The sequence below is a fragment of the Marmota monax genome, unplaced genomic scaffold, assembly GCF_021218885.2.
Source record: "Marmota monax isolate L192 unplaced genomic scaffold, Marmota_monax_Labrador192_F-V1.1 WCK01_AAM20220418_F8-fsc00106, whole genome shotgun sequence".
NCBI classification, from domain to species: domain Eukaryota; kingdom Metazoa; phylum Chordata; class Mammalia; order Rodentia; family Sciuridae; genus Marmota; species Marmota monax.
The window spans coordinates 6,771,066-6,785,463 of NW_026695218.1; the positions used below are offsets into that span (position 1 = coordinate 6,771,066).

Below are 14,398 nucleotides of genomic sequence, written 5' to 3' on the forward strand. Positions count from 1 at the left end.
TGGGAGTTTCTGCTATCATTTCTCTCTCTCTCTCTCTCTCTCTCTCTCTCTCTCTCTCTCTCTCCCTCCCTCCCTCCCTCCCTCCCTCCCTCCTCCCACTCTCTCACACAGACACTCACATGGATCATCTCATTCCCAAGCTACAATCCTATCTCTGGTCTCCCTTCCTCCTATAGTACAGTTCATGCTACATAACATGGCTGTGGACCTTGTATGGCTAAGCCCATGCTGCCCTCAGCCACTCCCTCCCTGGGCAATCATGTCTTCTTCGCCTTAAATCTGTGCCTTTGTTCTGTGTTAGTGTTGAAAAGCTTCTGTCAATTCAGCTTGAGATGCTCCTTTTTCTCCCTGGAGAGGCCAGCATCTCTTTAGGTCTCTGACCAAGTGTGTGCCTGGGATGAAATCCTCTCTCCCAGCAGTCCAAGAGTCTGCCTCCTCCTCCTAGCCAGTCACTCCTGTGAGGGCATCTAGCCATCTCCCAGATACCTAATGCTCCTGGGGAACTCCTGGGATCTAAGACCCCTCCTCAGCCACATCCCTGCTCATCCTGAATATCCATTAGTCCTGGACCCAAAATAAAAATGAATGAAATAGAGACCAGGTCTGTGGCTCAGTGGTAGCACACTGGCCTAGCATGTGTGAGGCACTGGGTTTGATTCATATATATATATATATGAATAAAATGAGTCAAATACGTCTAGCCAATGCTTGCTTCTAGTGTAACATTGCTGAGAAATCAAAGAGGAAGAAAATAAGGGACTTTACTGCTCTGCAAGGTAAAGTCACATGACAGAGATTGAGCTCCTGGGCAGTGGAGCTCCACATCGTTTAGAAGGAAAATCTCTTCCAAAGGGGTCATAATGTTCCATGGAGAAGGATTTTGTTTTTCTGACTTCCACTTATCTGTCTTAGTTTGGCACTTCACAGCTGAAATATGCAGGAAGTCTGCTGGCTCCAACCCCGAGCAACCACCAGAGCACCCAGCATCCCCCTCGTTGGGAGCCTGTCACCTGGATGTGAAGCACTGTTGACTACTGGAAAGGGACAGCTATAGAGTAGAAGCTGCGGCAAAAGCTTTGCTGAGTGAATGGAGGGAAGGGAGGAGGGGCCAAGGAGGATGGAGTTTACCTGGCCCAGTAAAGCTGAGGCGGGAGAAGACCAGCTGTAAGTACCTTGTTGCTGAGCCAGAGACCTGAGCTATTGCCTGTGATGAGAGAGCCCAGGCTGAATGGCACAGTCCCCAGACTCCTAGCAGGTGTGGAATAGGACCTGGGTGGACCTCAGAGAGGCCCAGGTGTGCTGGGTGGGAGATGCTGTAGCCTGAAGGGAACAGGAGAGGGGTGCCAGGCCTCCTAAGGTGAGGAGCCTGTGCTGGTCGAGATCCTGCTGACCCCACAGGTTTGTTTCCCAGTCTTCAGGAAGGTGAATGGACTTGGGCCCTCTGCTTGTTACACTTTAGTACTTTGCCCTTGGGGATTTCTGATTGTGCAACTTTCATGACTCTGCAAATAAGTGACAGTCCATATGTGCTACCCACAGGTGGGCAGGTCTCAGACAGTCTCTCCTGGATGTCCGTTGGAGGCTGAGGTCTGAGGCTTCCCTGAACACTCTTAGCTCTGAAGAAGCAGGTGAGTGGACTGGGGTGTAAGGTTGGGGGTCCGTCTCAGTGTAGAAATGGAGTCTCACAACTTTTGAAGTCTCAAGGCTTCACTTGGCCCTTTGTCTTCTTAGCAGCCTAATCCTTAGCATTGGGGAAAGGAGGCTTCACTGAATCTTCTGCTTTGGAAAAAGAATCCTGCAAGATTTAGAACTTTGGTAGGGCCCAAAGGCCTGGGCACATAATAATGATTCTTAAAGGGTGTCATCTGCATTTACCAATCAGTTTAAAGAGCCCTAAAAGGGAAATAGGCTGAAGAGGAAGGAACTATATATATATCAGTTCATTATATTCACCAGGGTGTTAACATTCAAAACAACCCTAGAGGGGCAATGTTATTAAACCCTAATATGTAGGTGAAGACACAGACTAAGAGCAGTTATGTGACATACCCAAGACACACAGTTAGAAATGGGGGAAATTGGGGTTCTAGTCAAATGTGTCTGATCCCTACACCTGTTCCCAGTTCTGATGGCCTGAAGCTTTTTTGGCCACAGTAAAGTCACACACACAAAAAATTGAGTTGGTGAGGATGTCGAGGAAAAGAGACAGTCATACATTCCTGGAGGGACTGAAAATTGGTGGAACCAATTTGGTAGTTCAATTCCAGGTTTTCTAAGGAATTTCCGTACTTAAAAGCAGTATGGAAATTCCTTAGAAAACCTGGAATTGAACTACCATTTGACCCAAGTATCCCAGTCCTGGACTTATACCCAAAGGACTTAAAATCAGCCTACTATAGAGACTCAGCCGCATCAATGTTTATAGCAGCTCAATTCACATTAGCTAAACTGTGGATCCAAACTATATGCCCTTCAATAGATCAATGGATAAAGAAACTGTGGTGGATATACATGATGGAATACCAGTCAGCATTAAAAGAGAATGAAATTATGGCCTTTGCAAGTAAATAGTTGGAGAATATCATGCTAAGCAAAGTAAGCCAATCCCTCAACACCAAAGCCTGAATGTTCTTCATGATAAGTGAATGTTGCTCCATAATGGGGGTGATGGAAAAAATGGAGGGAATCTGATAGGGCAAAAAGGGATGAGGATGGAAAGGTGGTATGGGGGCAAGAAAGAAGGTGGAATGTGAAGGACATCATGACCCTAGGGACATGTATGACTGCACATATGGTGCGAAGCTACATCATGTACAACCAGAGAAATAAAAAATTGTGCTACATTTGTGTAGAATGAATCAAAATGCATTGTGATGTCATATATACCTAATTAGAATAACTAAATTTATTACAAAAATTGATACACACTTGAGCTGTATCCTAAGTTCTGGGGATATCAGGGACAATCACATGATTTTTTCCTCTCTTCCAGAGCTGTAGGGAAGGCGTGTATGAAAGTTTACCTGTCATTGTGAAAACTGAAGACACATAGTCTCCCAATGGCACCTCATCACATCCGAAAATACCAGGAGACTGACCGCAAGAGGGTCCTGGACTTGTTCTCCCAAGGGATGTTCGAGCATGTCCCTGCCACATTCCGCCTTGGGCTGAAGATGCCACAAACATTCCTGCTCTTTCTTGGGGTGCCCATCGCCTTACTCCTGGTCTCTGGCTCTTGGCTCCTGGCTCTTGGATCTAATGTCACCCTCCTACTTTTCCTCTGGCTGTTGGCCAGACAGCCTTGGAGAAAGTATGTGGTCATGTGTTTGCAGACAGACCTTGCTGACATCACCAAATCCTATCTGAGGGCCCGTGGTTCCTGCTTTTGGGTGGCTGAGTCTGGGGGGCAGGTGGCAGGCATAGTGGGCGCTCTGCCAGTGGAGGATTCCCCCCCAGGGAGGAAGCAACTGCAGCTGTTTCACCTCTCTGTGGCCTTGGAGCACCGAGGTGAAGGACTAGGGAAAGCCCTGGTCATGACTGTCCTCCAGTTTGCGAGGACTCAGGGCTACAGTGAGGTTGTCCTTGAAACTAGCATAGTACAGCAGGATGCTCTGACTCTCTACCTGCGCATGGGCTTCCAGAAGACAGGAGAGTACTTCTTTAGCAAGACCTTTAGATTACTGGGCATTTCTATGATTCAATTAAAATATTGCCTCCCATCTGCTCAGGAAGTAAGCCCATGAGCTATTGTCTCCTGTATCAATCAGGTTCTAATTGACAATCCTGTAGCACAAGCAAACCCTGGCATATTGCTTGAACAAATGATGAAAACTCATTGCTGGTGCACATCTGAGTCCTGCATGTTTGACGGCGAGTTGTCAATATGAGGACTTCTATTCCACTCAGTGCTTCATTGGTGTAGACCATTTGTAGGTAAAAGGTCAAGAGGATAATGTGCACACAGGTTGCTTGAGTTTGTGAGCCAGTAGTTTCTCCTGGTCTGTGCTGGGCAGCTCTCTGGGTCTCAGGATACCTATAGAAATGTCCTGTTTAGACTGCAGTACCAGTGACACTGTACATCATCATATCCCAGCAGGCCAGCTCAGGCAGGGTTCAAAGTCACTGAAGAGCAACCAATGCAAAATGAGAGAGGAACAAAGACTTCTCCATGTCCTCACAGGGGTCACTTGTGGACACATCCCAGACTCTGGGGAGAAATGGAGCTGGCTCAGAAGTGGAGGAGCTGCAGAGTCCAGAGCAGAGGGGCACGATGTGGCTCTATGGGAAGAATTGGGCAGCAATGCACTCACTGTAGTGAAGTGTCCCTGCAGAGGGGTGGGAAGGTGGCTGTGGATGAAGGGGGATGTTCCATGGGGAGATCTGGGTATAATGCAGCCTCCTGGTGCTGCCATACACATGGGCCAGGCTCACTGGGGGAAGTTGTGGGTGGAACCCTCCTGTGGGTCCTGGAGGAAGACATGGACAGGTGAGTGTCCCAAATTAACCTGGATTAGGACTCAGTCCTAGACTCTGTCCCCAGGTGTTCACAAACTCCAGATTTGAGCCTCAGGACAGATCCCTCCCATAGAAGGGAGAGTTGGGACATGAGTCAGTGCTAATATTCCCAGGACTGTCACCCTTTACCAGCTGCCAGAACTGTGTCTGTGGCGTGTTCCTGGGGGCCTGCAGCCACATACTTGATCTCCCTCACCAAGAGGCAGTGCTCCTGATCAGAGATTCTACGTGATACTGATCCATAAACTTCTGCCCCTTAGGCAGTGTTAGGGGGTCTTTCTCACCTTAGTTTCTACTTCTCAGCATTGTGGGGACACTTGGGTCACATCCTGTGCAGTTTTGGGATTCAACCTTGGCTACGCCCATTTCAACTACATGGAAACCGTTAACCATGCTAATCGGTTTTTCCAAATTGAAGAGAGAAGTTGTCTAGGACCAAAGGGGCTCTGAGACCCCTCTCATCATTTAGTAATCAACTATGAACTAGAAGCACTGACTTTCAAATGAAGACATTTCAGAAATTACCCAGTTTCAAAGGTCTCAATCTTTTGGTATCATTTGAGGATTTGAAAATGCACCCCCAATTTGGCTCAGCCACAGCAGCACCGTCACCTGGAAAGAAAAACCTTGTCAGAAGGAGGCTGGACACAGCTTCCTGAAAACATCATCCTGAACTTCAGCCTTCAGGAGGGCAGGAAATTGAGGCTGCCCCCAGGCTCAAGTGGAGGCCTTCTGCCCCTCCTCTCCTCTGCGTAGAAATCCTCTTGCTTGCTGTGATCGCATAGCCCCTGCCCCCCAGCACCTGTCTTCTTCTCCATGTCACCAGCAACCCAGGCCAGAAAGGACTTGTCTCCTCCCCGGACGTAGGGCAGCCTGGTTAGCCAGCATCTTCCCAGCCACGACTTTGTGGCAGGTCTTGGGTCCTGGGAGGATTTGTAATGTAGGACTGAGACTTGGTGTTGCCCTTGGATTGTGACTGCAGCCTCCCACTCTGGGACACTGAGGCTCAGGGCTGGACTCTGTAAGAGATGAAAGGACAGACACTAAAATCTGTTCTTGATGTATGGCATTGTGAAAGTCCTTTGTGTCACTGTCCTGTGAACTTAAAGAAAGTCATAAGGGTGAATTTCATGCTCTCCAGATACTATCCCCACAACCAAACCACTCTCCAAGGTTAATGACCCCTGCATCTTAGTGTGGATGCTATTGGTATAGTTCAAGCCCTGAAAAGGATGGGTGCCTGTGAAGAAAGAGAAAGTACCTGAAAAGTGAAGTCGGTGCTTATGGACCTAATGTGTGGCACCGCATGGGAAAGAGGTGACAGAGGCCACAATGTCCAGGTCTCTCACTGAGATGTGGCCTCCATGAAGTCAGGGAAACTATTTGGAGATCAAGGGCCAATTTGGCTCATTAACTAAGAATATATATTTGCTTCTGAAAACCAATGAAACTACATGACACAAATCATGTCACTTTTTTCAGTAATCAATGAGCAATTCATGGAGAGTCCACAGATCTCCAACTTTTGACCAGCTCTTTGAGTTATTCCTCATTCCTTCCCCATCAGCCCTCATCACCACTCTCCACCTCTCCCTCCTGCCTATCCCATACCCAGCACGACCAGAGATAGTGCAGAGTGGGCTCAGAGCAGAATATTGGGACTTCTCTTCTTCACAGGTCGCATATGCACAGTGTTCCAGGTGGACCTTCAACTCCTGCTTCTTGCAGGGCACCCAGTTTGGTGCCTGTGTTTCTAGGTAGTGGTCACAGTGATGTGACCCCCTCAGGCCCTGGGCTCACAGTGTCCTTGCATCCGCATTGAGGTGCTGGTTCCTTAGGCTCATGGGGTCCTCCCATTCTATCAGGGACTCATATCATTGAAGTTTGTGGTGGTGCTATTGATGGAGGAGGGACCCTTAAGAGGTGAGGCCTAGTGGAGACCTCAGGGTCTGGGATGGTGTCCTCAGTGGTTGATGTGGAACGCCAGCCTCTCCTTCTTTCTCTCCATCCAGGGAGCAGTATTCTCCACCATCAGCTCCCTGCCATTGCCCTCCTGCTCCTCTATGAGAGAACTAAAAGTAATGAGTCCAACCAAGCATGGAATAGAACTGAGCCCAAATATGCCTTTTCTCTATGTAAATTAATGTCTCAGGTGTTCTGTTTCAGTGATGGAAGCTGAAAACGCACTGGCAGAGCTGGGCCCTAAGCCATCCTCTTTCCTCTGGTGGTGAGCAAGGATACCTACAGCTTCCATCTTAGCTGGGGGAGATCTGCCATGGATGAGGTCAAGCTTAGGAGGGAGCTGATGCTTCACACACAGTAGCAGAAAAGTCAAGAGGTCGATGCATCTTCAGGTCACCTGAGACTCTGAGACCACATAGTTTTATTGAAGACACAGAACCACCATGCATATGGAGAGACAGAGGACAGGGACAGTGCCTAAGCCTCCTCACCTTGACTTGGTTTTCTGACTGGTTGATATTTACTGACTCTCAATAGGACCATTCCCTTCTCTTCCCCCTTCAGAATCCCAGTTCACGTTTTGCTGACATTCAAGTGTTGATGGATCATGTTTAAGTCTGTAACTGTTCTGAGAAGCGTGTAGTCACAGCCACACACTTCTCAGAATCAAAGATGAATAATGTTCATCTTGAGTTCTGACCATGGGTCAGACATCTGGAAACTCAGCAGCCTCCAGTAGGGACCCTGAACTACAGCTGCATGTCTCCATGAGGATACTGCAGGCAACCCCTACAGGGATTTTCTGATCTTTCCATATCTGGCCTCTCCCTAGCATCCTCCTAGATCTTTTCACCACAATCCTGCCCGTCATATTTCACCCTTCTCCCTGTTCATTCCTATTTGAGTCAATCTATTTTCCTCCATATCTGCCCTCTAGGGTCCAGGTCTCACTGTCTTGTTCACATCATGGAACTCAAGCCACCAGTACATTTCCTGGGCCTCTGTGGGCCCAGAAGGCTCCTTAATATACACCAATCAAGGTTCCCTCTTCAAGCCATGCAGATAATGGGAAGCAGGGAAAACAATGCCTTTGAGCAAGTGAGAAATGAATGCCTCTCCTTGGCCAGACCCAGTTCTGAGCCAGGGCTCTGGACTTGGCAATGCCTGTAGGCTTGGTTTAGTTCTCATGAGCCCTCCTTGGCCAGTTGCTCTTGTGAGCCACCTGCAAACCTCTATCTGAAAACCTTCTCTAGGTCAGAGGATGCATTTGATTCTGGGGGTATCTGCTATTATTTCTGTCTCCCCTGATATGTTCTCCACATACAACTGCAGAGAATGACACACAATCAATCTCTCTCTCTCTCTCTCTCTCTCTCTCTCTCTCTCTCTCTCTCTCCACACACACACACACACTCTCTCTCTCACACACGCACACACATCTCATCCCCAAGCTACAATCCAATCTCTGGTCTCCCTTCCTCCTGCAGTACTATCCATGCACATAACAAGGCTGTGGACCCTGCATGGCCAAGCCCATGCTGCCCTCAGCCACTCCCTTCTTGGGCAATCATGTATTCTTTGCTCTAAAGCTGTCCCTTTGTTCTGTGTTAGTGTTGACAAGCCTCTGTTAATTCAGGTTGAGATGCTCCTTTTTCTCTCTGGGGAGGCCAACATCTCTTTGGGTCTCTGACCAAGTGTGTGCCTGGAATGAAGTCCTCTCTCCCAGCAGTCCATGAGTCTGCCTCCTCCTCCTAGCCAGTCACTCCTGTGAGGGCATCTAGCCATCTCCCAGACACCTAATGCTCCTAAGGCACTCCTGGGATCTAAGACCCCTCCTCACCCACATCCCTGCTCATCCTGAATATCCATTAGTCCTGGACCCAAAATAAAAATGAGTGAAATAGGTGCTGGGCCTGTGGATCAGTGGTGGCACTCTGGCTTAGCATGTGTGAGGCACTGGGTTTGATTCTCAGATATATATAATGAATAAAATGAGTGAAATACTACTAGCCAATGCTCACTTCTAGCATATCACTGCTGAGGAATCAATGAGAGAGGAAGAAATCCAGGGACATGACTGCTCTGCGAGGTAAAGTAACACGACAGAGATTGAGCTCGCGTGCAGTGGAGCTCCACATCTTTTAGAAGGAAAATCTCTTCCAAAGAGTTCATAATGGTCCATGGAGAAGGAGTTTGTTTTTTCTGACTTGCACCTCTCTGTCTTAGTTTGGCACTTCACAGCTGAAATATGCAGGAAGTCTGCTGGCTCCAACCCCGAGCAACCACCAGAGCACCCAGCATCCCCCTAGTTGGGAGCCTGTCACCTGGATGTGAAGCACTATTGACTACTGGAAAGGGACAGCTATAGAGTAGAAGCTGCGGCAAAAGCTTTGCTGAGTGAATGGAGGGAAGGGAGGAGGGGCCAAGGAGGATGGAGTTTACCTGGCCCAGTAAAGCTGAGGCGGGAGAAGACCAGCTGTAAGTACCTTGTTGCTGAGCCAGAGACCTGAGCTATTGCCTGTGATGAGAGAGCCCAGGCTGAATGGCACAGTCCCCAGACTCCTAGCAGGTGTGGAATAGGACCTGGGTGGACCTCAGAGAGGCCCAGGTGTGCTGGTGAGAGATGCTGTAGCCTGAAGGGAACAGGAGAGGGGTGCCAGGCCTCCTAAGGTGAGGAGCCTGTGCTGGTCGAGATCCTGCTGACCCCACAGGTTTGTTTCCCAGTCTTCAGGAAGGTGAATGGACTTGGGCCCTCTGCTTGTTACACTTTAGTACTTTGCCCTTGGGGATTTCTGATTGTGCAACTTTCATGACTCTGCAAATAAGTGACAGTCCATATGTGCTACCCACAGGTGGGCAGGTCTCAGACAGTCTCTCCTGGATGTCCGTTGGAGGCTGAGGTCTGAGGCTTCCCTGAACACTCTTAGCTCTGAAGAAGCAGGTGAGTGGACTGGGGTGTAAGGTTGGGGGTCCGTCTCAGTGTAGAAATGGAGTCTCACAACTTTTGAAGTCTCAAGGCTTCACTTGGCCCTTTGTCTTCTTAGCAGCCTAATCCTTAGCATTGGGGAAAGGAGGCTTCACTGAATCTTCTGCTTTGGAAAAAGAATCCTGCAAGATTTAGAACTTTGGTAGGGCCCAAAGGCCTGGGCACATAATAATGATTCTTAAAGGGTGTCATCTGCATTTACCAATCAGTTTAAAGAGCCCTAAAAGGGAAATAGGCTGAAGAGGAAGGAACTATATATATATCAGTTCATTATATTCACCAGGGTGTTAACATTCAAAACAACCCTAGAGGGGCAATGTTATTAAACCCTAATATGTAGGTGAAGACACAGACTAAGAGCAGTTATGTGACATACCCAAGACGCACAGTTAGAAATGGGGGAAATTGGGGTTCTAGTCAAATGTGTCTGATCCCTACACCTGTTCCCAGTTCTGATGGCCTGAAGCTTTTTTGGCCACAGTAAAGTCACACACACAAAAAATTGAGTTGGTGAGGATGTCGAGGAAAAGAGACAGTCATACATTCCTGGAGGGACTGAAAATTGGTGGAACCAATTTGGTAGTTCAATTCCAGGTTTTCTAAGGAATTTCCGTACTTAAAAGCAGTATGGAAATTCCTTAGAAAACCTGGAATTGAACTACCATTTGACCCAAGTATCCCAGTCCTGGACTTATACCCAAAGGACTTAAAATCAGCCTACTATAGAGACTCAGCCGCATCAATGTTTATAGCAGCTCAATTCACATTAGCTAAACTGTGGATCCAAACTATATGCCCTTCAATAGATCAATGGATAAAGAAACTGTGGTGGATATACATGATGGAATACCAGTCAGCATTAAAAGAGAATGAAATTATGGCCTTTGCAAGTAAATAGTTGGAGAATATCATGCTAAGCAAAGTAAGCCAATCCCTCAACACCAAAGCCTGAATGTTCTTCATGATAAGTGAATGTTGCTCCATAATGGGGGTGATGGAAAAAATGGAGGGAATCTGATAGGGCAAAAAGGGATGAGGATGGAAAGGTGGTATGGGGGCAAGAAAGAAGGTGGAATGTGAAGGACATCATGACCCTAGGGACATGTATGACTGCACATATGGTGCGAAGCTACATCATGTACAACCAGAGAAATAAAAAATTGTGCTACATTTGTGTAGAATGAATCAAAATGCATTGTGATGTCATATATACCTAATTAGAATAACTAAATTTATTACAAAAATTGATACACACTTGAGCTGTATCCTAAGTTCTGGGGATATCAGGGACAATCACATGATTTTTTCCTCTCTTCCAGAGCTGTAGGGAAGGCGTGTATGAAAGTTTACCTGTCATTGTGAAAACTGAAGACACATAGTCTCCCAATGGCACCTCATCACATCCGAAAATACCAGGAGACTGACCGCAAGAGGGTCCTGGACTTGTTCTCCCAAGGGATGTTCGAGCATGTCCCTGCCACATTCCGCCTTGGGCTGAAGATGCCACAAACATTCCTGCTCTTTCTTGGGGTGCCCATCGCCTTACTCCTGGTCTCTGGCTCTTGGCTCCTGGCTCTTGGATCTAATGTCACCCTCCTACTTTTCCTCTGGCTGTTGGCCAGACAGCCTTGGAGAAAGTATGTGGTCATGTGTTTGCAGACAGACCTTGCTGACATCACCAAATCCTATCTGAGGGCCCGTGGTTCCTGCTTTTGGGTGGCTGAGTCTGGGGGGCAGGTGGCAGGCATAGTGGGCGCTCTGCCAGTGGAGGATTCCCCCCCAGGGAGGAAGCAACTGCAGCTGTTTCACCTCTCTGTGGCCTTGGAGCACCGAGGTGAAGGACTAGGGAAAGCCCTGGTCATGACTGTCCTCCAGTTTGCGAGGACTCAGGGCTACAGTGAGGTTGTCCTTGAAACTAGCATAGTACAGCAGGATGCTCTGACTCTCTACCTGCGCATGGGCTTCCAGAAGACAGGAGAATACTTCTTTAGCAAGACCTTTAGACTACTGGGCAATTCTACAATTCAATTAAAATACTGCCTCCCATCTACTCAGGAAGGAGGCCTGTGACCTATTGTCTCGTGTATCAATCAGGATCTGATTGACAATCCTGTAGCACAAGCAAACCCTGGCATTTTGGTAGAACAAATGATGAAATCTCATTGCTGGTGCACATCTGAGTCCAGCATGTTTGATGGAGAGGTGTGGATATGGGGGCTTCTATTCCATTCATTGGTTCATTGGTGTAGAACCATTTGTAGGTAAAAGGTCAAGAGGATAATGTGCACACAGGTTGCTTGAGTTTGTGAGCCAGTAGTTTCTCCTGGTCTGTGCTGGGCAGCTCTCTGGGTCTCAGGATACCTATAGAAATGTCCTGTTTAGACTGCAGTACCAGTGACACTGTACATCATCATATCCCAGCAGGCCAGCTCAGGCAGGGTTCAAAGTCACTGAAGAGCAACCAATGCAAAATGAGAGAGGAACAAAGACTTCTCCATGTCCTCACAGGGGTCAATTGTGGACACATCCCAGACTCCAGGGAGAAATGGAGCTGGCTCAGAAGTGGAGGAGCTGCAGAGTCCAGAGCAGAGGGGCACGATGTGGCTCCATGGAAAGAATTGGGCAGCAATGCACTCACTGTAGTGACCTGTCCCTGCAGAGGGGTGGGAAGGTGGCTGTGGATGGAGGGGGATGTTCCATGGGGAGATCTGGGTATGGTGCACCCTCCTGGTGCTGCCAGGACCCATACCCATGGGCAAGGCTCACTGGGGGACGTTGGGGGTGGAGCCCTCCTTTGGGTCCTGGAGGAAGACATGGACAGGTGAGTGACCCAAAATTAACCTGGATTAGGACTCAGTCCCATACTCTGTCCCTAGGTGTTCACAAACTCCAGATTTGAACCTCAGGACAGATCCCTCCCATAGAAGGGAGAGTTGGGACATGAGTCAGTGCTGATGTTCCCAGGACTGTCACCCTTTACCAGCTGCTTAAGCTGTGTCTCTGGCATGTTCTTGGGGGCCTGCAGCCACATACTTGGTCTCCATCACCAAGAGGCAGAGCTCCTTACCAGAGAGTCCACATGATACTGATCCATAAACTTCAGCGCCTTAGGCAGTGTTAGGGGGTCTTTCTCACCTTAGTTTCTACTTCTCAGCATTGTGGGGACACTTGGTCACATCCTGTGCAGTTTTGGGATTCAACCTTGGCTACGCCCGTTTCAACTACATGGAAACCGTTAACCATGCTAATCGGTTTTTCCAAATTGAAGAGAGAAGTTGTCTAGGACCAAAGGGGCTCTGAGACCCCTCTCATCATTTAGTAATCAACTATGAACTAGAAGCACTGACTTTCAAATGAAGACATTTCAGAAATTACCCAGTTTCAAAGGTCTCAATCTTTTGGTATCATTTGAGGATTTGAAAATGCACCCCCAATTTGGCTCAGCCACAGCAGCACCGTCACCTGGAAAGAAAAACCTTGTCAGAAGGAGGCTGGACACAGCTTCCTGAAAACATCATCCTGAACTTCAGCCTTCAGGAGGGCAGGAAATTGAGGCTGCCCCCAGGCTCAAGTGGAGGCCTTCTGCCCCTCCTCTGCTCTGTGTAGGAATCCTCTCCCTTGCAATGATCGCTCTGCCCCTGCCCCCCAGCACCTGTCTTCTTCTCCATGTCACCAGTAACCCAGGCCAGAAAGGACTTGTCTCCTCCCCAGAGGCAGGGCAGCCTGGTTAGCCAGCATCTTCCCAGCCATGACTTTGTGGCAGGTTTCCTGGGTCCTGGGAGGAATTCTACTGTAGAACTGAGACCTTGGGTTGCCCTTGGATTGTGACTGCAGCCTCCCACTCTGGGGCACTGAGGCTCAGGGCTGGACCTAAGAGAGGAAAGGACGGACACTAAAATCTGTTCTCGATGTACAGCATTGTAAAGGTCCTTTATATCACTGACTTGTGTAATGAAAGAGAGTCACAAGGGTGAATTTCATGCTCTCCAGATACAATCCCCACAACCAAACCACTCTCCCAGGTAAAGACCCTTACATCTTTATGGTGGATGCTGTTGGAATAGTTCAAGCCCTGGAAAGGATGGGTGTCTGTGAAGAAAGAGAAAGTACCTGAGAAAGTGAAGTCGGTGCTTATGGACCGAATGTGTGGCAACTCGGGGGAAAGAGGAAAGAGGTGACAAAGGATACATGTCCAGGTCTGTCACTGAGCTGTGGCCTCCATGAAGTCAGGGCAACTGCATGGAGATCAAGGGCCAATTTGGCTCATTAACTCAGAATATATATTTGCTTCTGAAAACCAATGAAACTACATGACACAAATCATGTCACTTTTTTCAGAAATCAATGAGCAATTCATGGAGAGTCCACAGATCTCCAACTTTTGACCTGCTCTTTGAGTTCTTTCTCATTCCTTCCCCATCAGCCCTCAACACCACTGTCCACCTCTCCCTCCTGCCTATCCCATACCCAGCACGACCAGAGATAGTGCAGAGTGGGCTCAGATCAGAATACTGGGACTTCTCTTCTTCACAGGTCGCATATGCACAGTGTTCCAGGTGGACCTTCAACTACTGCTTCTTGCAGGGCACCCAGTTTGGTGCCTGTGTTTCTAGGTAGTGGTCACAGTGATGTGACCCCTCAGGCTTGGGCTCACAGTGTCCCTGCATCTGCATTGATATGCTGGTTCCTTGGGTTCATGGGGTCCTCCCATTCTATCAGAGACCCATATCGTTCACTTTTGTGGTGGTTCTACTGTGAGGATGTGGGACCCTTAAGAGGGAGGCCTAGTGGAGACCTCAGGGTCTGGGATGGTGTCCTTAGTGGTTGATGTGGAATGCCAGCCTCTTTCTTCTTAATCTCCTTCTTTCTCTCCATCCGGGAGCAGTATTCTCCGCCATCACCTCCCTGCCTTTGCCCTTGTTCTCCTCTAACAGA

The 14,398-nt window shown here is 48.3% G+C and overlaps 1 protein-coding gene across 1 annotated transcript; it reads left to right on the forward strand.

The window, feature by feature from the left end:
- Window positions 1–3,175: 3,175 nt before the first annotated feature.
- On the forward strand, window positions 3,176–13,846 carry LOC124084890 (probable N-acetyltransferase CML1). Its single transcript, XM_046432330.2, has 3 exons — window positions 3,176–3,310; window positions 9,330–9,418; window positions 10,783–13,846. Exon 3 carries the CDS (start codon window positions 10,850–10,852, stop codon window positions 11,531–11,533), a length of 684 nt encoding a protein of 227 aa, XP_046288286.1. The 5' UTR covers window positions 3,176–3,310; window positions 9,330–9,418; window positions 10,783–10,849; the 3' UTR covers window positions 11,534–13,846.
- The last annotated feature ends 552 nt before the right edge of the window (window positions 13,847–14,398 follow it).

Excerpts from the sequence above, each read along its gene's own strand:
- LOC124084890 (XM_046432330.2), top strand. The coding sequence starts at position 10,850 with ATGGCACCTCATCACATCCGAAAATACCAGGAGACTGACCGCAAGAGG.